We start from the raw sequence: 25,032 nt of genomic DNA, 5'->3' as shown, positions 1-25,032 counted from the left end.
TGATTGTTCCCTGCACATTTCATGACTGGAGTACATGAACGTTCTTTGTGGAACCTTCATTTGCTTATTTTGCAGGGTTCACTCGTATGTGAACGCTACCTATTACATAACCTTTAATAAAAACATGTTTTTTGGATAGTGCAGGTAATCGCAAAACTTGCAACCATTTCCAAAATGCTGGCAAAACTCTCCAGAACTACTGGTAGAGTAGGGTGTGGCACACACAGGGGCATGGGGCAGGCAGGAGTATGGCACACACTGAACACAGGGCAGACAGGGGTTGTCTGTAGATGGCATATCGTATGGCCACGATTGTGTACCGATTAGATCATTCGTCACAGAGCAAGTGAAATTGGCTCGTGTATGGCCACCTTAACTGCATTCATGTACACTAGGAAACGACCAACAGCCCTGGGCTGCATCAATAGATGCAAATTACTTGTGCCGAGTGAATTGGACTGTCACACTGTTATTGGCACTGCTCCCAATGAAAAAACCCAATTTCCACCCTCAAATTGCAAATTGTGAATTTGGAGCCTCTCACCCCTGTGCATTTGCACCCTATCCCATACCTCCCAACATTTGAAAAATGTAAAGAGGGACAAAGAGAAATGCCGTGCATAGTGTGGTGAAATATGTTTGACAACACCCATTTTTGCGACCACACCCCCTACATACTACTCCCATTTTTCCAAAATTTGGCAGGTTATTTAAAGTTATCACATTTCTGGGGGTTTTGGGGTCCTGTTTTATGTGTTATTAGAATTGTGCAAAAAAAGGTGAAATTGCCCTTTAAGCTGCAAGCCTCAGTTCCCCGTAGAGACCTATTTAGCTTTTTAGTTACAACTGTATCTAAGTGCAGGTGTTACCTGTTAAGTTTTATGTCTCTGCCAAAACCTACATAATTAAGTTTGAAAAATATTGTATCTTTTTTAGCATTCAGTGCAGGAGATCAAAGGGAAATAGGGACTTTTCAGTAAGAATCTCACAATCCAATAAAGTGGTTCAATAACCACTTTGCACAAGAGGATAAAATAAATGATATTGTAAATCTAGAGGACTGGTTTGAAAATCTGTTCGTAAAACAAAAATATTGCATTTGCCTTTTTCTGATCATAAAGATCCAGTATTTACTCTCCACTACAGTTGAGTTTTATGTGTTCATAACAGGGGGCAGAAAGCCAGATGAAAAAAAAAAAGTAAAATATCATACATTTTACAAACAATGCAGATTTTTTAATAACATAGAAACAAGATGATTTTTGTTGTCACTGTCAAACATATTTTATTATACATTAAAAAAACATTCCATGGGATGAATTTCAAGAAATTAGTTTTCTTAATACTAGTACGTTTTCCTAACACTAGTAAGAAAGTATATCAAATTCATTAAAATAACTCTTTGAACAATACTATTTATTACCAACCAGTCATTAAACGGTTTTAATCCATTTAAAAATACTAACTTTATGAAATCTAGTATATTTACAGAATTAGTGGCAGCCAATTTTAACGCTTTAGATTTTTGGTACTACAATTCTCTAGAATCGTATAGAATTCCTCCCTGTTGCTATCTTTGAACAAGAATATCCGAGTATCAAAGCTGGTCCATTAAAACCAAAGTGCATATGGAACACTGATATTTTGTTTACCAGGACCTACTAACTTCTCCCTACTACCAACAGTTGAATACTAGCAGAAGGAGTTCAACTACAAATGAGTGGTTGTTTGCCTTCTCCTATCATAGACATAGGCTATCTTCAAAATCATGCTCATTGGTCTGGAGAGAAGATGATCCTGTAAGCTTTCCCTAAAATAAATTATGCCAGATTGTTTTGCTTCAGACTTATGGTCTTAATCCCTTCAATTTTATGTTTCAGAGTTTTCTTTATGGCTACATATAACTCCCGCATCTTCTTGATGGTTACAGTTATGTTTTCCAATTTCTTTGTGTTTGCAATCAAGCAAGGTCTTCTCCTTCCCAGTGCACTCAACATCATCAAGAAGAATCCGTAGATTATTTGCACTACCAAACTCTGCTTGTTTGCTGGCTTTTAAGACATGAGGAAATCCCAACTGGCGACAAACCACTGCTGCTGTCTTGGTATTCCACAGATCATCACAAACTGTACCCCATTCTCCATTTACAAAGATTTCAACCCTCCCACGATCTGACTTGTTTAGACTGTTTACCAAACGTACTGCTCCATTATGTACTTCAGATGAAATTTGTTTCGATTCTGGATTACCAGGCTTTTTAGTTTTCTTCCGGTGCCCTCTCCTCTCACTACTTTTCCCACCTTTTCTTGACCTTGGAGCTTTAGTTGTGGCAGGTCGAGTTGTTGTAGGGACCTTTACTCTTGATTTCTCAGTAGGGCTTTGCAGAAGCTTTAATAGTTGTTCAATCCAATCAGGAGTAGAACTAGCTGGAGTCTGGGCTGTGGTTTTGGTTCTTCCAGATGGTTTCGCTGTAGACTTTATTTTAGAGCGTTTAGTGGGTGTAGTTTTTATGATTAACTCTAAAAATTGATTAAAAAATAAATGGTAAACAAAAATTGGCACAAGTAGAACACCTCTGTTATCAAAAGTACATGTTTCCACAAACATACACATAACTAGAATAGAGATATATGACTGATAACTGAAATATGTTTGCTGATATCTGTTTCATAATTAAACCAATGATGCAGAATAGCCAAGATAGTGGATTGATAATAGCAATTAAAGGGATACTGTTGATGGTGTTGTTTCTAATACTATATCACACTATGAGCTTTGCAAATAATTCTTTTTACCATTTAAACATATATTTTTCATGCCACTTTACTCTGTGGTAAATGACAGATTTTCCTCCTTGCCCTTTAATTTAGATTCTGCTTTGAGATTTGCCAGTATGTTTTTGTTTTTTTTATTAGTGACCTATTTGTACTTTGCATAATAAAATGCTGATTCGCAATCTCATTTACATTATAAACCAAATATGCTTTCAAGAGGCCACTTCACATCTGCTCGGTTTCTTGGACAAGCAGACGACAACATAAATGAAAATTATACGGATTCACCCGATCTTTGTTGCCAAGACAACAAATACCACTCAAGAACTATTCTGATTATGAACAGTGGTGACCTACATACAGTCATGGACGCTGCTCTGTGCGCAGTGAGGCGTTTTGTTGGAATGCCTGCTTTTCTACCCTAGAACAGTAGGAAAGCTTTTAGCAATAAAAAAAACCTCTCATTCTTGGTGTTAAGTAAAGGTTAAATTTAAACTTTATACTGAACTTCAAAAATTAAAAAAAAAAGTGTTCAGAAAATGTGCTTTTTATATAGAATTCTATTTGTGCCATGCTGCTATTTTAACAAGGATTTCTTTGAATCCTAAAGAACATTGCAGAAGAATTGGGAAGACCTTTAGAGAGGCGAGCCGTATGAAGCAGTATATCGCTGAATCTACATCAAAAGCACTGTGGGAAAAGCATAAGACGCTGCTGAACTAACAGTGTGGATATCAGAGTCAGAACATCGTCATTAATATATATATGTACATGGCCAAACAAGTAAGAGATAATAGGGCTCATTTTAGTAACAGCACTGAACTCAAGTACACTGTATATATATATATATTTTTTTTTTTTTTAAATAAAAAAAATACAGACTAAATGAATATTTACCCAGGTCTATCTATTCTTGTAAAGTACCCGCCATCTACTTACTCTCTTTTGGTACCAAGTCGATTATCTCACTTTTTACTTTTACTGGAGTGTGATGAAAGCGGCATTTGCCAGGGGGTGCTCTCCTGTGGAAACAGAATGGACTTTTCAGAGAAGGGACTTGGATACTGAAAAAGTCACTACAGGGAAATCGGTGCATATGAGCCTGGAGCTGTGCTTTTGCAGAGTGAATATGAGAACTATTCATCAGCACAGCTTTAATTAGAGCACACGCATGATTAATTCATTCACCCATGCACCATTAAAGCTACAAATGCATATTAGTAATCCAAGGAAATGGGTTATTAAGGGTTTAATACATACAGCAGCTATGTTTATAAAAAAATTGATACAATTTTCAATAAATGGCACACAAAATAATGGACTTTAAAATATCTATTTTTTTTCTCGTATGAAAAACACAGACCAAACTGTTTTTTTGGATACAATCATTGCTCAAATGCTTCATTGCAGAGAAGGGCAAATTGTGAAGGATGGTGGATTCTTGTCTAACTCCATGGGACAAGAGGAACTAAAATCTAGATTGTATATTTGCTTTACTTATCACATATTAGGCCTTTTGAAAATAAATGTACCAACTGAAAACTTTTTTCCTGACATACTACTTCCATATGCATTGTTAGAATTTGTGAACTTGCATTGTTATGAATGATGGGCAGAATGGTCCACAGCATCATCCATTATAGAGACCAAGATGACACAACTGCACAGGCACCTCTGAAGCTGTGATGAAGGAATGGGAAGAGCTAAAATATAGTAACTAGTTATCACCAATATGGAAGTGGGGAAATATAATGACAACACCACGAAGTCCCTGTATCAAGAGGTTACTGGCCCCTTAGCCCCTCTCCCCCTAAATATTAGGCAAGAGGGTCTGTTTCTCAAAAGTATTAAAGTTAAACATCACACAGGACCACCACTTCTGGACACCTCAACCACTGTTTTGTCTTCAACTTTGTTTGTGAAGCCTTTGCCCATAATTCTCTGAAGTTGTAATTACTGTATGATTTTATCAGTAAAACATAAGGACAGAGATAAATGGGCATTTTTAATTAGCCGCAGTCCTCAACATGAAATTCTGCCACTTCCTATGAATTTTTTATGTGATTTTTAGAGGCAAATTTACCAAAAAATATGCCCCTTAATGCTTTAATCAACCTGCCCAGCCAGTAGCATAACAACCCAGTGCTGGGTGCTTCTGCAAAAAAAATCTTCGGAAGGGCCTGATGCACAAGCAACAGCGCCTCTACCTGCCCTCCTGTTTCTCCCCTCCAGCTTGTACCCACTCACTTTCAGGTAGGAAAGCATGTAGGGGCTTTCTATACACCTACAAAGGAAACAGACCAACACAGATGGGTCCCCCTGTCCATCTGAGACCCCTCAGAGCTATATAGTTACACCAATGTGACCAGCTACCACCAACTCACCCTGATGTTCACTTTCTGTACTCTCATGTTTTACTATATACTTCAGACAGAAACAAACAGGAGTTACAACTACAAACAGAAGTTAAACACTACTACATTGGTGAATAATGAGATCAAACAGCCAGAAAAAAGTGCTCCAAGAAATAAAAAAATAAAATATAAAACTAATTTCTACTTGAATGAAACAAATCATCTCATATGGCCTCACCTTGATGTATCAACAATCTTGTACACAACACCAGATGGAGATGTGGCAATTGGCACGCCCGTGGACAGGAAATATAATTCACCTGTGTGTAACAAATGTTAGATGAAGAACATTACCTTAACCCACACTTTAGTGAAGACAGCATGTATACAATGATAATCCCAATTAATATATAGATATACTGTAAAATCAATAGGCACATAGAGAATTTAAAAGAAGCCTGCACTGTCAGTGACACTGTGATCCACCTACTCATGGCATCAATGCACTTAGCTTTCCTGAGGGCTTTTTACATGCACAGATGACAGTACTCCCTAAAGATCTTTATTCACACAGTTCTTATTTTCTGTAAAACAAGCTGTGATTCAAGTTCTCCTTTCTCCCCATCCTCCAGCAGTTACATAAAAGGTCAGTATTTGACAGCATTCAACCGTCATTACCAGAGACAGCAAATGCTGGAAATGCAGCTACATAAAAATAACAGCCGCTGTGAAGAGATTTTAGAAGTTAAGAAACATTAGATTTGTTCTGCCATGGGTTTAAATCTATGGATTCACTTTGAACATTTTATATGCTTTTAAACTTCCAGCACAAAATAAAAAAAACAGAATTAAGGTTGTAAGATATAGCATAAAACACATAAAAAATGAAAATTAAGAGATTGCTGTCTTATGAGAGACTGTTATCAATATAAATGATAAAATGACCCACCAGAAAATGACACACCATATATTTCCAATGGAAAATGGCACAGTCATTAAGGGTGAGTAGGATAGACACCAGTGTGGATTATGCCAGGGAATGCACCAATCACAGAGCAAGCTGTTGTGACTTCTTTCCCCAGAGAAAACATCCGATAAATAAACATATTTAAACTAAGAAGATCTGGGAAAGGGATTGCATAGCTTTAAAGCAAAAATCAACCTCAGAAAACCCAAATGCCCACCAGAAAGGAAAAGAAACCCAAATAACTTATGTTATACCTTATATAACTGCCCTCCATAGTTTTATCATGTATTCTAATTGCTCCCAAAGCTTTGCTTTCAGGGATATCCCTACTGCTAAAGTTCCTCATTCCCTGATAGCTTTGACTTAAAGGAACAGTAACACTAAAAAATAAAAATGTTTTAAAATAATTAAAATATAATGTACTGTTGCCCTGCACTGGTAAAAGTTGTGTGTTTGCTTCAGAAAGACTACTGTAGTTAATAGAAATAGCTGCTGTGCAGCCATGGGGGCAGCCATTTAAATTGAAAAAAGGAGAAAAGGCACAGGTTACATAAGAAGATAACAGATAAACTGTGTAGAATACAATGGGAATCTATGCTACTTATCTGTTATCTGCTTAGTAACCTGTGCCTTTTCTCCTTTTTTCAATTTAAATGGCTGCCCCCATGGCTACACAGCAGGGTATTTATATAAACTGTAGTAGGGTTTATGAAGCAAACACACAACTTTTACCAGGGCAGGGCAATAGTACATAATATATTAATTATTTTTATACACTTTCATTTTTTGGTGTTACTGTTCCTTTAAAGCTTGTGCACTTGATCTAGCCAAAGTCTTGCTGCACTTCTGATCCTCAGTTATCATGCCTGGATCACTTGGAAACTATATTATCATCACTGAACACCCAATGCAAAGTACAGGAAGGCAGAAACCCATAGCATCTATGTACACAGGGTCCAACATTTCAGTACACAAGGTCCTACTGATACCTGTAGGATAAAATCCGTCATTCTACATGACTATTTTAACATAAAGACTAAAGTCACTCTTTGTTGATTCTTGTATAGATTTGGGAGTTTATAATACAAAAATGCCTAGGTAAAGTAGGACGTCAAAATGTGCAGCAACAAACCTCTATATTCTACATATTTACCTACTTTTAAAACATCTAGCTGAAGTCTTTTAATACACTTTGTTATACAACATATTCAAAACACAGATAAACTGTATCAAAACATCTACATCTGCATCATCTGTGTTTATTTCCAAAGGTTACCAGAATATAGCTAAACCATTAAAGGGAACCTGTGGGAATGAACATATAATGTTGCACATGCCCTGGAGTGCAAGAAAAACATTGCTTATACTGGTCAGTGTTAATTAGATTATACACAGTAAGCACAATGACAGCATATTATAGTCACTTTTCTAAGAAAATTAATCACATTATTTGTGCATGCCTTAGTCCTTTAAGTGCAACATAACTAAAAATACATTTCCCATTTTAGTAAGGTCAACTGCCAACTTAAATAAGTCATAGCAATTATATAAGGAAAAGTGCCTCAATGAAATGAAGTGAGACAAATTCTTCACTATCTACTTATCTGGTATGGTGTGGGCCAATCAAATTGCAAGGAATTGAAAGGCAGATGTAGAATGTGCCTCCTGATGGAAAGAGGTTTACTGATGCCAGGGTTTATAGAAACATATTTCAAATCTACATTTTAATTACCTTTTGTTCAATGATTATTCATTAAAACTGCTAGTTGTTTTTCTCAGGGGTATCTATTTCATAATGGCCACTAGAGGGAACCCCTACTCAGTGCCATATGTCTCACTGTCTGCAAATTTTTTAAAAAAATGCAAATAAAAAACATCCACTTCAGTTTCTATGTGCCACCCAAATCATGTTTGTAAATAAAAAAATGACTGAAATCTAGTTGCAAATTTTGTGGAAAAAATCCTTAACCGAAAATTCTCTCAGTATTTCATTCCCTTTAATAAATATGCTTCGGGCTTCAGGGTCCGGCTGAAAATGATCTTCTTGTTAACAGGGGCTTATTCATTACCATAGATACTGCTAAATTTTATCTAGTGAGGCCTTTGTACACTACTTACCTGCCTCATCCTCTGCAAAAGAGATAATATACTGGTAATAGTTATTAATGAGTCCAGGGAAAATGCAAGTCTGCCCAGTTCCCATACAGATCTCATGGTACAGCCACTCGCCAGTTTCCTTCTTTTCCTTAAGAGCCATCAGACGACTGTTATATGAAGAAAGACAAACGGCTTGAATTTGTATCTTTTAGCTTTTAAAGGAATAGAAAAAACACTGATGTTCATATGAACAGCTATTCAGCAACCCATGTAATATGTGCTAAGGTGAGCAGTGCTTATCAGCTATGCAATCAAGGGTGACTGCTGGGCAACTGCCCACTTATGTCCCATGAAATACAGCCATTATCAGCAACAACAGTGCAGCTTCTTGCTAATTACCTCTTTAAAATGTATGAAGTTGGCTCAGTGACCTAGGTGCATAAGTAGCATTCTAATGAGCTTTAGGCTCCGCTTGCCACAGCATGGGTATGAATTTTGAAGGGATATGAAAACTGGACAGGCCAGACATAGAGATAGACTGTTGTTGTGGCTAATATCCCTCAGAGCAGACTTGGTTGCACCATTTTAGCAACTGTATATTATATTTATATATATATATATAATATTGATCACAAAATGGCCAACATTATTGGAGAAGAGCCTTAAAAATAATCTGTTTAAATGTTATGCTTCTTATAGGTGGATTTTAAGGAATGACTTGCGGAGGCATAATTCCCATATAATGTCAAATGCTGGTAACTGTGCCATCAAATACCGGTCTCCGAGACGTTCCCTTTCCATCAACTGTTGGTTTCTATTCACATATTTACCTTATGAAGGCAATAACATGTTTGGTGCAAAAAAAAAATGCAACGGTAAAACAAAGACCCTGAATTTCAGAAAAGGAAACTCCTTAAGGGCTGTCCTTCAGAGCATAGATTGGGGTGTTATGTTTTCTGCTAAAAACATAGAACAAAAATGGTTGTCATTTAAAATGATATTAAATGAAGAATAAAGAAAATGTAGAAGCATTAAGAACCACCCTTTGTGGCTTTGAGGATTGCATTGTGGCATAGACTAACCCCAAAAAGTTAATAAAGTATATCAATAGTAAAAAGATGCAGGTTGAGAGTATGGCTCCTTAATTATTTTAACAATATGGTTATAACTCATACAGGACAGGCAAATGTGCTAATTGAGTTCTTTTCTTCAGTGTATACAATAGGAGCCAGGTTTCCAAGGCCCACCCAATAGCTGCACTATTGGCTCAGCTCATTCTAGCCAGTGGTTGACACAGGGCATGGTACATAAAAGGTTACTCAAAATTAATGTGAACAAGGCACAAGGGCCAGATGGAATACATCCTTAGATACGGAGAGAGCTTAGTTTCATTTTAGCCAGGCCTCTATTTCTAATATTCTCAGGCTCACTTTCATCTAGTATGGTACCTATGGAATGGAGGAAAGCTGATGTAATACTTGTGTTTAAAAAGGGGTTACAATCTCAGCCTGGCAATTATAGGCCTGTAAATTTGACATCCATAGTGGGCAAGTTATTTAAAGTTTTATTAAGGCATCACGTTCAAAAATATTCTGGAGAATGGCAAATATAAGTAATCAGTTTGATTGCTTTTTATGATGAGTTTAGTAAGAAGCTGGACAGTGAGGTTGGAGCAGATGTGATCTGCTCCCCATTAATGACTGCAACAGAAAATCAGATACTTTTCCAGAATCTAGAAGAAGGTAATTTTATACTAATATTAACATATAAATTCCAAATTATGCACTTAAGCAAATCGTACCCGCTCATAAAGTCTCCAAATATATACATCCCATTCAGATTAGGGTTTTGGCATCCTCTGTAGACATAGCCTCCAGTGACTGATTTGCCCAGTTTGTGTGGGTAGGCATAGATTGGGAGAACATCATCTGTGGAAAAAAACAACATCAGTATTTTAGAGAACAATGCTCTGTAATGCTCTGGAAAATAAGCATTACAATGTTTGGGCACCCCTCCCTCAGTGAGGCAAATTTCAAACCTTCTGATCCAGACCCAGGATCACTTCTTCCATAAAAGTCACATAAGCTTGAAGTACTTTCTTCTGCTGTGCAATGCTACCATGTTTGATGTCATTCAGTGTATCCCCTGCACTTCCCTGGGTGGGGTGAATGTGCAGCATGGTGCTTTTGGCAAGGTTACTATACTATGCATGCACCTAGCTTTAATCAGTTTAGGGAATTATTGGAAAGGTAATAAAACATGGTGCCATGGCATTCTATAAAAAAATATCTTGAAAGAAGAGGCACACAAGCCCTGGTTAGAAAGTTATCAGTTTGCCTCACTAGGGGGTGCTCAGTTTCTATTTTTCTATTTAAACAGGCTGTACAGGTATGGGATCCCTTATTCTGAAAAACCTGTTATCCAGAAAGTTCCGAATTACGGAAAGGCCATCTCCCACAGACTCCATTATAAGCAAATAATTAAAATTTTTAAAAATGATTTCCTTTTTCTCTGTAATTATAAAACAGAACCTTGTACTTGATTCCAGCTAAGATATAATTAATCCTTATTGGAGGCAAAACAATCCTACTGGGTTTATTCAATATTTAAATTATTATTATTAAGTTATGGAGATCCACATTACGTAAAGATCCCTTAAACCTGGAAAACCCCAGATCCTGTGTATTCTGGATAACAGGGCCCATAGCTGTACACGTATGGGATCCCTTATCCGGAAACCCGTTATCCAGAAAGTTCTGAATTACGGACTTCATTATAAGCAAATAATTCTAATTTTGAAAAATGATTTCCTTTTTCTCTGTAATAATAAAACAGTACCTTGTACTTGATCCTTATTGGAGGCAAAATAAGTCTATTGGGTTTATTCAATATTTAAACAATTTTTAGCAGACTTAAGTTATGGAGATCCAAATTACGGAAAGATTCCTTATCTGGAAAACCCTGGGTCCCGAGCATTCTTGATAACAGGTCCCATACCTGTATACCTCCTTGTTCAACATTTGTTTCAATTTTTTATAGTCTTTTTAGTTATTTAGCTTTTTGTTTAGCAGCTCTCCAGTTTGTTTCAACAGCTATCTAGTTGCTAGGATCTTTTTTACCTTAGCAACTAGGCAGTGGTGTGAATGAGAGACTGGAATATAAATAGAAGAGGGACTAAATAGAAAGATAAAGAATAAAAAGTAACAATAAAAATTGTAGCCTCAAAGAGCAAAAGACTAAGGGGCTGATTTACTAACCCACGAATCCGACCCGAATTGGAAAAGTTCCGACTTGAAAACGAACATTTTGCGACTTTTTCGTATGTTTTGCGATTTTTTCGGATTCTGTACGAATTTTTCGTTACCAATACGATTTTTGCGTAAAAATGCACAACTTTTCGCGTAAGTTTTAACGCTACGAAAAATGCGCAACTTTTTACGCAACTTTCGTAATGGATAGGAAAACTCGCGTTTTTACGCAAAAATCGTATTGGTAACGAAAAATTCGTAAAGAATCCTAAAAAATCGCAAAACATACGAAAAAATCGCAAAATACCGATCATTACGAAAAAAACGCAATCGGACTCCATTCGACCCGTTCGTGGGTAAGTAAATCAGCCCCTAAGTACTACAAAATACTGTAAAAACAAATCTTACGTTCTAAATATCAAAAACTGCTTATTATCATCATAAGTATACAGTATAGTATAGGTAGACATTTCGAATACTAAGATATACTCCATGCACAATTTTCAGTTTGCATTGGGATACTATAAGACCCTTTCTTGTAAAGTCCTGCTGTGTATAAGAACCATACACTATGTCCCGTGTTTTTTTATGGCATGGAATTTGTTCCATGTATATAACTATCTTTCTGCAAATATTGTAATATGAATGTGAATGAAAGAGTTGCTTGTATTTGCACTAAGTAGACAACATTCAGAGCTAAGATCTGCAACTTAATGGGCTCTATCTATTGCTGAACTGCATCTTACAGAGTCCTATAGTATTTGCTGAAAAATCCTAGGAGAAATTAGCTTTACTGTACTTGCAGATCCTTACTTTTGTCTGATAGCACTCTGAGTATTTTGGCATCTAAACCCCTGTGCCACCACCCACTGAATTGCCAAACACAGGCAGCTTTCAGCCCAAATATATTTATTAGAGTGTTTTTGTGTCATTACCACCTGTACCAGCAGTGTCAGGTGGCACCAACTGAAGTCAGCAGGAGGTAGCATTGGCAATTATGAGTGCTTTTCTGCTCACTCAGCCAGTGTGCCATAGCCATTTGCTACTTCCTGTTACAATTAGAGCTGCATTATTTCTGGTCATGTGATCTCTGAGGGAGCACACAGCCCATCACTAAATGGTGGATCAAGGGAAAGGATTTAAAAGGGCAGTATTTACCGATATATATATTCCGGTTTGGCAAGATTCTTTAATAGTTCACTTAACATAATCTGCTGGTTAAGTATTCATTCTGGGGGTATAGTTTTCCTTTAATAATAAGATTAAAACCCAGCACCTTCCAGGTTACTTAGTATCCCAGAGGATATTAAAGTCCAAGCTAACAATAGTGAGATTTAAATTTCAAAGTTTTACATAGGAAATACAAAAAGCTAATTTTCAGCCCATACACAATCACTTCCTTGTGATGTGATACTCACAAAATACATTTTCCTGAACTAATGCACTAAGGTTCCCAAGTGTGGCAATAATCCAATCATTTGATGTCATCATTGAGATTTAAAAGTATACTGACATTAAAAACATTTTTACTCAAATGTGCCTGGTAGAGTAAAATGCCTATTGTAGAAATAGGTTTGTATTTTCTCTCTTAAAGCATCCTTTAAACTTCGAGTCTATGGCACACACTAATGTACATGTAAAGACTTCAAGCACTGGATAGAATTCTTGACTCCAAAGGAGAACAATGGAGCCAAACAAGCAATGCCTCCAAAGGAGTGGGGAAATCATATTCTGTTTTTAGAGATGACTGAACCCTTTCAAATACCACTCTTAAAGGAGAAGGAAAGATAACAACTAAGTAAGCTGCAATGAGTCCTCGATCAAAAGAAACACAGGATTTCTTGTCTCCTTTTTTGTAAACATGATGTTCAGGTGTCTGACTTCCTCTTTCAGAAAAATCCTTAATTCCCTGGACCAGAGTCTGCCCAGCTCTCTACTCTCTCCTGCTCCCCCCTCCCACAAGAATGCTAACTCCCACCCCCTCTCTTAGGAATGTGTGATCTCATCTATAAGGACTAGAGCTGCAGCAGGAAGCTACTTAAAATGGCAGCTGCTGTCCTAAGCAAACAGAGAAGGCTTCTAGGGATGTTTCCTCAGGTATAGTAAGACTTTCTGCAGAATAAATATATTTACTAGGTGGCACTAATGTGGCAAATCTATTGGTACTACAATGCCAAAATGACTTTCCTTCTCCTTTAAAATTTGCATTGTACTGTTATAATTCAGTATTAGGCCTAAAGTGAACATTGCATGTGCTGTTGTTAGTAAAATATTTCCAAGCATTGTTACTTTTAGTATCAATGCTGCCATAAATAGTCAATACAAATAACAATGTATCATTACCTAAAGAGGAATTAGCACAAAGTTTCTTATCATAACAGCTGAATCCTTCCCTTGCCCTCCAGCCATAATTTTTTCCTTTCTCTACTATGTCGACTTCTTCAAATTTATTCTGTCCTACGTCTCCACAGAAAAGACGTCCTTTCCCTTCCTTTGTCTGGGGATCTCCCCTATCAAAAGAGCAGCGCCACATATTCCTCACCCCGTATGCATAGATTTCAGGCCGAGCAGATGGATCATTGATAAATGGGTTGTCTGAAGGGATTCTATACAGAGGCCCGTGGTCATTGTGGTTCACATCAATGCGCAATACTTTGCCTAATAATGTGGATCTGAAAAACAAAGGAAAATCAGTAAAAAGTCAATCTTGTTATGCTAACTTGAGTTTTATATAAATATATGCACTAACAGTCATATGTGATTTCATAACATTTTAAAGGTGATCTGTCTGAAACTCCATATGGTTACTAACGAAATACACAAGGGGTAATTTACTAACAACACCACATTTTGCAAAATGCAATTTTTCCATAATTCCAATGTCATTTGTTCGGCAGGAGGAGTTGCAGCTGATACTACTGCAGCCAAGGCATGAAAATTGGCAAAATTGTACTTGCACTTTAGCATGAATTGACACAATTTGCACTAAAAGTCCAGTCAGCATTATTTCCACTGTTCATCAAAAGAGTGACTTTGTGCCCAATTATTTTGGCACAATTGTACTGATGCAGGCTGCTGTGGGAGCCCTCAGGTAGCTTCAGGGCACTCACAATTGCATGCATCAGATGGTGCAACTGCATTCAATTCAGAACAGAAGGAAGTGATGCACTCAGTGATGAGTGCAACTATATGGAAGTGCAAGAAGTGCATGTTGATACATGTACCTTGCACAACTGCAGTGCAGTAAGTATATGATCCCTATAGTCTTAGAAATAGAAATTAATTTGCAGGTTATTTAAACATTCAAGTTTTTTAGCCTCATGAAACTGAACGAAACATTGTGATTCTTGCTAGTTTTAGACTTTTTTTCTGAGACAAACTTGCGCAGGAATATTCTGTCACTCTTTTTTCTTAAGTAAGCTAGCATTTGAGAAGAAAAGTCGCATAAGTTTTGTTGCAGTTATTTTTTTTTACATCTGCTTTTTGTCTACTGCATTTTTTTCCTCGAATTGTGAAAAAGGCAAACTAGAATTTTGATAAGTCGGCCCCATAGTATCGAGCACTTCCTATCAAACTTATCATGCATTGAATTGAACAACATAATTTGCATGTTTAAAGTTGGGTGTGAGAATGGAATATGAAAATATACCTACCTATCAGCAATATTACTTAAGGCCAACACAGATTACATGCAAACATTCATATTTCCATAACACAGTAGCATGTTTAATAGTAAGAATTAAATTCAGTGGAATCTGTCTGTTACTAGCATTGACAGGCAATGCTGATGTAAATTAGGGTTCAGACATGGCTCATTTGTGGAGGATTTGGTATGTAGCCACTAGTTTAACTACAGAGGAAGCAGACCCTGAAAACATGTAGGGGGGTTGGCAGGGCAACAGGGTGCCTAGACCACAGGGTCTGTTTCCTGACCCACTCACAGCAGCGGAGGCAGGTAAGGGTTTGCAATTTTTCTACAGTTTTCTTTTTTATTTTATTATAAATGAATGGTATAAACACATTTCTTACTTGTTCTGAGCATTACCAAACTTTCCAAATGGATCTCCAGCCATTCCTCCATCCCCGATAAATATATAGAGATATCCATCATCCCCAAATAAAATTTCTCCTCCATTGTGATTAGATGCTGGTTCCTCCACTTCCAGAATGATCCTAATAAAATGGGATGCAACATATTGACAAGAAAGAAAAAAAAACATCTGACAGAACAACCAACAATTAAGATGTTTTTCAAGTCAAATGTCAATGCATTTGACAAAAAAAAATTATTTATTTTGCAAAAAGGAGTATAATGAAACTTGTGATAAAAAGCCTGACATGTATTTTAATTCATTTATTGTAAGAAAAAAGATCCTTTTCTGTTTATTTTAACAAATGAGCAGGATCAGCAATGTTGCATACCTCTAAAGGCAAATGGTAATGAGTGATCAAATATAGATTATAATGTTATTTTAGGTCCTGTGGAAAATACCCTGGACAACAAGCTACTGTAGACACCAATCTTACTAACGGAAATATGCAAATAACCAAGTATGGTAGGCAGTGTAAAGCTATATATTTATATTAATCTATGTGTTGTAAATAAAACAATAACAGCTACTTTAAAACCTGTGCAGAAAAGGTATTGTTTGTAAAAAGCAGGTTATGCACTATACACTTATTTTCATTTTATCTCTGTATTTTTATAATGCAGATTAGAGAGGTATAGCCTCTATTTTCATTTTATCCTTGCATAATTTCTCTAAAGTCTGCCAAACTGAAATCTTTCCTTTGTCCACCCTTTGTGTTCTAATACCCCTACAAGATCTTAGGGTGAAGACACACAGAGCTACTAGTAGCAGCTACTTGTCATGGCTACTGAAATAGACAATCCTAATCATTTACTGATAATTGTTTCTACGTGTGTTTTAGCAGAGGCAATTCTTAGTATTGTCTATGGCAGGGTATTTTCTGGCGTTTAGTAGCCACAAAAAAAGTAGTTGCTACTAGTAGCTCTGTGTGTCTTCACCCTTAGGGCTGTGGCAGACGGCCCTCAAGGCAACTTCTGCGATTTCGGGAAATCGCGGCGCCACATATGCCATCCCACCAGCGATTTATATTCAAGCCAATGGCATGGCATAGCGGGGAGATTAGTCGTGGGGGCGACTAATTTCCCCGTCAGCCATGGCCCTTAGGACTCTTATGGTGCAAGTGCAGTTTTGATTAAAACCACAGTCTGTACTGAGAGATACCATAAATCTGTGACTGCATAAGTATTTCCCTGTTAAATACTCTGCTGCATGTAATCTGCATTCTTAAAAACACTAACAGTGCTCTAGTCTAGAACAATATTGGTCAGCCTCTTTTTTAGAAAAAGGCAATACTTAAAGGCTAATAGAATTCTGTGGGAATTTTCTATACAGTTCTATAGCTAAATAGTAAAACATAGCAAATGTTCAAATGAAAAGGTCAAAACTATTAAAGCGAAATCTAGAAAGATTCCCCGTTTGTTAAAATTTTGTTTAAGTGCTCAAAACAGCCATAAAAGTTGTGAAGATGAACATTTCAGTCATTTATTATCCAGTAAGGTTTTGAGTGTTGACACATGTTTTTTCCAGATGGAATGTTCTAACCCTGCTGGAGCTCTGCCCAGCTTGCAAATACTTGGTTAATATATTAAAGATGTACTTTTACAGCATTCATTTGTTCCCTAGGAAGCATTACCGTTCTGATCCGTGGTCAACCGTGTTCATATCATGAGCGGAAACTCTGAACTCACTTATTCTTATAATCTCATCAAAGCCAATTTCCACTGAATAGTAAACATAGACTTTGCCATTGTGTTTGAAGTGTGGGTGCAAAACAATTCCTAGAAACCCGCGTTCATCTCCTTCCCAGGGTGAGGTCAGTACAGCCTTTGAGATGTTGAGAAATGGAGTTGCTAGCTTGGATTTGTTGTGCAGATAGGTCCATACTAAACCCACTTGTTCTGCCACAAAGAATCTGTGTGTTCCATCATTTGCATGCACCATTGCAACAGGATTTCTTAGTCCATTTGCTACTTCTTGAAGACACAACTGCAGGCAGCCCTCTGCATCAGCTGTCACCAAGCCAAGGTTCTGGTTGAGGTTGGAATTGGCTAGCAGGCGAGGAAAGCAATAGTCTGTGTCCTCTAGGGCTAAGTGCCTGCAGAATTTTGCCTTGTTGCTTTCCAAAGCTAAGAGCTCTTTATCAGTTGTTAGGTACTGGAAAATGGACCTACAGGTCTGCCACACACCCCAGCAGTAATCTTCACAGAGGCCTGCAATGGTCCTAACAGGAGTAGAGGGATCTTCTGCATCAAATAAATGTGCAGCATATGGGGAACATTCCTAGGAAGAAGTAACGGAAATGTTTTGTAAATATATCTACAAATGGAGGAAGGACTGGCATAAATATTAGTGATTTTTTCATTTCCTCAGAGCAGGCCCATCCAAAGTTCTGGTGGGGCCCATTATTCATTATCCAACTTGCAGATGTTGAATTACAAATTCCTATACAGGTATTGCACCCCTCATCCGGAAACCCATTATCCAGAAAGTTCCAAATTACGGAAATCCCATCTCCCTAGGCTCCATTTTAATCAAATAATTCACATTTTTAAGAATTATTATAGAGAAAAGGAAATCCCTTTTCTCTATAATAGTAAAACAGTAGTTTGTACTTGATCCCAACTGAGATATAATTAATCATTATTGGAGCCAAAACAATCCTATTGGGTTTAACTATTTTTAAATATTTTTTTTTTGTAGACTTAAGGTAGGAGATATGAATTAACGAAAGACCCCTTATCCGTAAAATTCCAGGTCCCGAGCATTCTGGATAATGGGTCCCATACCTGTATTCCCTAACTGCTTTCTACAGTTAATACATGCTGAGAGTTTGAGTTTAATGATTAATAAGGCCATCTTGCAGAACTATACAATTGCCTCCCCTTCCTAGCTAAATCTATGAAGTTCAGTAGCTTTTTGGTGTGCTAGGAGTCATACCTACACCCCCCAATATCTAAGATAGTTCTGCTTTAAGCTGATAGGCCAAAATAATAATAATTCTGGGGAGCAATATACCACAGAAAACTGTGTAATATGTGACTAAACAACCAATGCAGGTGGCCAACCTACAGGGAGCAATTATATCAACCACTTTTGTCAAGTCCCTTATCCCTGTGATCCTCAGCAGGGTACAATAGGGACATATTTATCAAATTCCTTGTACAAGCTTTTGGTGTCTTTTTTTTTTTTAACTGTTGCTAATATATATCCTTAAATCTTCAGTAAATATACCCATTGCTCTCCATGGGCTGTAAATACTGGAAGCTTTATGGGTCTGGGACTCACAGTACTGGAAAAACAAAGGACTGATTTCACACAGCTATAGCATCAAGGATGGATAAAATGGCACATAATGAGTTGTAGAATTGTGCCAATAAGACAAAAAGTATAGATACATATACAGTCACCTGACATACATCCAATCAAAACCATGGTCCAAGGCATGTAAAAATATTTGCATTTATTAATGAACTCAGAAACCTTTTGAACTGTGTCCATAAAAATTCTGCAGTGTGCCTACATTCACTGCACCTCTTTTGAGTTTAGCCATATGCTTATACCAGAGTTGTAAAATGAGTATGGACACTGCATTTTAATATAAATACAAACTAGTTTGTAATGGAGATTTGACATGGAGATATCACATGTTTTATATATCTGCCTGGGCCCATACATTGCAGGGAAAATAATAATACAAAACTACACACGTGTACAACAGACCAGGACAAGGTAACTTTATCAGTCTATTTATTTGTGTACATGCAGCAGCAAAAGAGAATCATTTACAGACATAGGTACGGTGACTCAGTAAGCAATTAACTTTGCACTTTGATCTACTGCAAAAAGCCAAAATGTCCAACTGGTCTCATAAAGTTACCAGATCATGGAAAATATATTTGACACTTTTAGAAAATCTAACTAGAAGGGCTGCAATGAGTTTTCAATGAAATTGCAACTAACCTTACCCTATAAATTGAGATTTTATGGCCCATGTAAAGACAAGCAATTGCCCTCACAGCTATATACTTCTTATTTTGTCAGATATAAAGAGCTAGATATATAAACTAATAGTGTAACAGTGTGTATGTCTCTTCTAGCTATGCCTGTGGCCACCTTCTACAGCTGCATAGTAAACTAGAAATGTCAGAAAACATCAAGGAACATTGAATGAAAAGCTAGCTGCAGCAGCAATAGGAGGTACCTAAAAAAAACCACACACTGCTCATGGGGCTTTCAGAACAATACCTTTAATTTAAGTATATTCAGTTTCATTCACTGTAACACATTCATAAAGTCTGCATCACATATTTGGCCTTCTGCGAACTACTCATCCTTTATTAAAAATATCCATTGCAGCCGTAAATTGGTCAAAAATACACTCTTAAGACACTGAAGCTGTAATGACCCCATGATATATATGATATATAAACTGGATTGTGCCAAACATCCATTTTGCTGATTGCTTTGAAAATAAAAAAATCTATGTTTTTGTTATTTCCTGAGCTAAACAGGGTAATTGAACCCATGTTCAGCCTTTGCGAGGTTAATAAATAGAATACCAGTGTTTAACTGTTAACCCTTCCCCCTTTGTTGTGACTGTTTTGTTAGCAGAAGTCCATTATGCAGCGGGTTATTTGTGTATTGGTAATCTAATTAGATTCATTTCATGGTTACAACAACACAAAAAGTATATTCAGCACAAGCCCTATTAGTTGAACTTATGTTAAACAAGCGGTATGCTGACATTTTTAATAAGTCCATTGCTTTTTTAAATTGTTGGGAATATATATATAAGAAAGGCAAGAGTTAATCTACCTTTAAATTAACTTTTAGTAAGATGTAGACAGTGATATTCTGAGACAATTTTATCTTTTTTATTCATTTTGTGGCTTTTGAATTATTTCATATTTTTGCTCAACGGCTCTCTGGTTGCTAGGGTTTAATTTAGCCTAACAACAAGGTAGTGGTTTAAATGAGAGACTGGAAGATGAATGAAGTAGGATATTAGGGAATAGACTCCTATGACACTATTTTAGTCAGATCAAGGGAACAGCAAAGGATACACAAATGCTGCTTTCAACTGCAAATACATTTACAAATAACTTTAAAACCACTGAATATTTTTAATAAATGTATAATGGTAAAGTTGGTTTAGGATTATATTTTCTTTTATTATGCAAAGAAATCACTATTTGGGTGGAGGATAACAATTATATATCCTAGCAGTATCTACAGAATAAATACATGGTGCAGAGAACTGATGCACAAGCTGTGCCCCCTATTCACACTTCATATAAACCACTGACTAAATCCTTCCAGCAGCTTGCTGCTTATCTGGCAGGGTCACACAGACCTACTGGCGATCTTCCTGTAGAATGATAGCCAATGGGGCTCTCCTCCGCACAAGTTGGTCAGCTCACTATAAACACACATCTGATGCCTGGCCAGTTGGCCCCTGCCCACACTGTAACCGGGCTCCCTTCCCATTATGTGACCAGACTGCTAGAATGGGTGTTCCAAAGATGTGGATACAAAATGAAAAGGGATTGCTGAAGAAAGGATTGCAAAAGATTAAAATACATAGTGCAGAAGTGCACTGGTTTGGGCATTCAAGCATTTTCTGTACAAACTGACATATGCACCACTGTTATAATTTGTATGTGCACATTAGCACACACATTTGTTTTACTAATTTTCTACATAATTCACTGAGGCCTGTTTAATGTTGCCTGTGTTTCTGTGGTTTATCCAAGTCAAATTAGAGAACTTTTGTCCTCAGGAGCTGCGCTGATACAGTTGCATGTAAGTTGGATAAAAATTTTTTTAAAATTTCACTTCTCTGCTTAATAATGCTACATGCATAACTGTTATTACTGCTTCTTAGGAATCCAAAGTTCCTTTTAAAAAGTCTCCTTTTTCAAAATATTGGTTCTTAGGCTGATGTCATAAAGGGCTGATTTTTGGCAAACCGAGAATGACCCTTTTGGCTGGCATCAGCCTTCTCATTTGACTGCATCCAGAGCCTCTGTGTCAGCCTGGGTGCAGGCACACAGAATGGATTCTGGTGCCAAAACACGTAAATGTGCATTTTGACACAAAGGTTGATGGCAGTGGAGCCCCCTCTGCCCCCTCTAAACTTTCTCACTTTTCTCACCTGTACATTCCTGGCCATCTCCTGTGCTACTCTGAGAACCATCATGTTTTCACACTATCCACTATCTATGTTATTCCATGTCTGAAACAAAAAGAAAAAACACTAAAAAAAACCACATTATTTGGCCAGTCTTGGCACCTATGTGTTCTTTTCATCTACTTAGACTGTAAACTCTAGAGGTCAAGGACTTCCTTTTAAATGTGCCTCACATGCCACTATGTATATTTATTTATTATGATGATTGTCTTCCTATATGTACTTTTTTGGGTCTCACCACCGATAGGGACCCTGCTTGAGCATGTGCAGTTGGGGCTAGCCGGAAATCTAAGCATGCTCAAGCAGGGTCCGTGTCGGCGGTGAGACCCAAAGCATTTGTTATTGAACGGAACATAGCACCAAGGTACGCTGCTTCGCTGCTCTGCTTTTTTAGGTTGGATTTTTCTATAGGACCACTTTTTAAAGTTATAGGCTATGCAAGAAGGGAGAAGTGAAGGGGTTTGATGCAGGCCTGTTAAGGGGGCTTTTATACCTGGTGGGGGGGTGTAGTTATCCTTTAAGTAAAGGGCCAAGGGATAGGGGCATCTATCCCTAATGCTACCCTTAATTATTTCTCTGCAGGGAACATAACATCACTCTTTCACAAACAGGCAAACTGTGGCATTACCATTACTCCCCAATAAAAAGCACTCCTACTACATAATATTTAGAACATTTTTTTTGGAAGTAAGACAACAACTCCTTGTTTGAGATTCATCCTGCATTATTTGCAATGGAAGGATTTCCACAGTAGGGATTCTGCCACTGACTTTTCAGTTCCGTGCACGCGTTATACATTTTCCATTTCTCTAACAAACATTTCCTGCCCTGGAAAAGTCTAAAAATCACTGGAAAGAGAAGCAACTGTTCAGATCAGATTTAAAAATGGTTGAGCAACAGCTCTGTCATATTTCAAACACCCGTTCTTTCTTTCTGGGATGGACAGGGATAACAGGCAACGCACGGGTAATTTACAAAGTGCAGTGGATGTAGGTGTCTCCTATACACATACTAACTTAAATAGTGTTTTCAAGACTATTGACTATTCCCAGAGCCACCTGGGTCAATTGACGCAGTGCACTTGCACCTAAAAAATTGTGCGTGCAAAATTGTAATTTTCACACTAAGGACCCATAGTGGTACAATCCGGACTTTTCTGTGCAGTTGAGTCAGATTCACATCCAGCGCTTATTTTATTGCCACAATTGCATCAGTCACAATGTCCCCCTCACAGATGCAATAAGGTAGAAATTATATAAAAAAAAAAGTGTTTGTGTCCAAAATAGCACTGCACTTACAGTAAGTAAATGACCAGTTATACGTCATCCCTAGTTTAAGCAGTTTTTCAGTCTGAAAATTCACTATAGGGCCCGAAACCAACTGTTATAGGTGGTTTTCATTAAAATTATTGGATTTATTCTTAGTTAATTTAGGTGTATTTGTGCCAGTATAGAAACTGCTTGTGTGATATAAACCTAATATCTGCAGTTATTCATACCAACAGGTGTTCTTTCAAAACAGTGTATTATTTTATTTAGGAGTGTCTGTCCCATTCTATTGGTATACTAATCAAATGATGCTCAACAGCTTTTTATCATATTTTAAGAGATTAATTATTGACCAGTGATGCCAAACTGGACTGTCCCATCTGGGTACTGAAGAAAATCCTAGTGGAACCCAGTCCTGGTGGGCCATTAACTAATATGGCAGACCCATAGGCATCACAACCAGGGATGTGGGGTTGCCCCCCCAACATTTGTCTCCCTTTATTTGCAGCACAGCAGATTCCAATAAATGTGGTTTCATTTCCTTGCCAATCTGAGCAGTAAGAAAAAAGTATCTGCAATATATTTTTTACAATGAACTCAGCTTTGGCTATGTGGTGCAAATGGACAGTTTGCAGGATATTCAACTTCAAACCCACAAATTATGACTGCCTAATCGCACAACATATCCAGTGTTGAGTTCAAAGAAATAATTAGAGTCTAAATAATCCATTCAGTGCACTCTGTGAGTAATATAAATGTGGGACAAATGTCAGACATGCTGACTGAGAAGGAAGGAGAGGAGAAGGCTAATTGCAGTGGGTACAGCAGGTAACATGCACAATGTTAGTCAGTAGCTGCAGAAAAGAAGTCTGACCAGTAAGGGGGAGCTTGACAGGAAAAGTTAGGAAGGGGGTGAGGGAAGAAGCTCCCTGTACCGGTTAGTTTGGTTTTAAACCTGCATAAAATGTACAAGCTACACTTGGGTGAGATCTGTCTGTACTGCATCTGATAGTTGCTGAGCTGCAGAGGTCTCTGCTTACATTTATGAGCTATCAGTGTCAGACTGAGGCTGCTGGGGAACATTTTTTAACATACATATGAAGTGGGTGCCCCTGAGGTCAAGTTTTTCAGATCTACCCCCAGTGCTCTAGTGTGACCCTGGGGGCACATTTTCTGTGGGGGAGCCCCAACTGTGTGAAGCTGAAAAGTGACTGCAGATGTGACGGTGCTTTGTGATGCCCAGCTCACCTGGCAAAGAATGTCCTGTACATGGGCAGCGCAGCTCTCGTACCCCGACTGGTCAAAGTGGCTGAGGACACGATAGAAATTCTGCATGATCTCGCCATCCCTTACAGAGTCACAGCAGCCAAAATCCTTATACTGTACACAGAAAGACAACTCCTGCGGTGGGCGAAAAGGGGGCTTAAAATCCAGGCACTGAGGGTGGGCAAAGGCTGTACCCAGCAGAGCACTAAGGATGCTTGCCAGGAGTACTTCAAACATTGTGAGAGTCCCTGCTTTGTGCTCTCTAAACAGCTTTCCATCCATCTAGAGAGTCCTGGCTCGGTGAATGCAACTGCAGCTATCTATTCCGGCTTATTTAAACCCCAGGCCCTCCCTTCTGATCTGTACTCTGCAGCTGCACATCGTTTGCTGTGTTGGGTCAGGCCTCTGGGCTGCTTTATTCCCACCCACGGTCCCTCCCAGGGGTGGGAAGACCTCAAGCCATTTGGCCAAGAGTAAATAGAAGTCAGTGCGTGTTTCTGCTGGAAAGTATCCCGTGTTGGAGGATCCCAAGACAAGTATTGCTCCCCACTGTCACCTCACCAATAGAGTCCCCTGCTGACTGCAAGCACACTGTACTGGCTGCACTACTGTACCTAATACAGACCATACTGTACAGAAAAAGACAGACTTGGACTGGTACATCTAATACGTAAGAACACACGTTAAGAAAAACATAAATGTAAGCAGAGATCAGCAACTTTAATAAGGTACAGCACAGGCAGTTCCCAAACTGAGAGTGAGCAGATGCAGCCCATA

At 37.9% G+C, this 25,032-nt stretch overlaps 1 protein-coding gene across 1 annotated transcript; it reads right to left on the bottom strand.

Moving 5' to 3' along the window:
- Nucleotides 1–1,221: 1,221 nt before the first annotated feature.
- hhipl1 (HHIP like 1) lies at nt 1,222–24,639 on the bottom strand. Its single transcript, XM_002939668.5, has 9 exons — nt 24,238–24,639; nt 17,165–17,811; nt 15,470–15,613; nt 13,784–14,112; nt 9,994–10,120; nt 8,214–8,359; nt 5,367–5,448; nt 3,714–3,796; nt 1,222–2,519 (listed from the first exon to the last, which is right to left on the bottom strand). The coding sequence occupies exons 1-9, from the start codon at nt 24,535–24,537 to the stop codon at nt 1,870–1,872; spliced, it is 2,508 nt and encodes an 835-aa protein (XP_002939714.1). The 5' UTR covers nt 24,538–24,639; the 3' UTR covers nt 1,222–1,869.
- Nucleotides 24,640–25,032: the final 393 nt, after the last annotated feature.

This window comes from Xenopus tropicalis, chromosome 8 (assembly GCF_000004195.4).
Source record: "Xenopus tropicalis strain Nigerian chromosome 8, UCB_Xtro_10.0, whole genome shotgun sequence".
NCBI classification, from domain to species: Eukaryota; Metazoa; Chordata; class Amphibia; order Anura; family Pipidae; genus Xenopus; species Xenopus tropicalis.
The sequence above is the reverse complement of the archived record's forward strand: the minus strand, read 5'-3'. Positions and strand labels throughout refer to the sequence as shown.

Excerpts from the sequence above, each read along its gene's own strand:
- hhipl1 (XM_002939668.5), bottom strand. The coding sequence starts at position 24,537 with ATGGATGGAAAGCTGTTTAGAGAGCACAAAGCAGGGACTCTCACAATG. Across the intron at positions 10,121-13,783 it reads TTGTGCTAATTCCTCTTTAG|ATGATGTTCTCCCAATCTAT; the intron begins GTAATGATACAT and ends TTTTTTCCACAG. Across the intron at positions 2,520-3,713 it reads CGACTTGGTACCAAAAGAGA|AGTTAATCATAAAAACTACA; the intron begins GTAAGTAGATGG and ends ATCAATTTTTAG.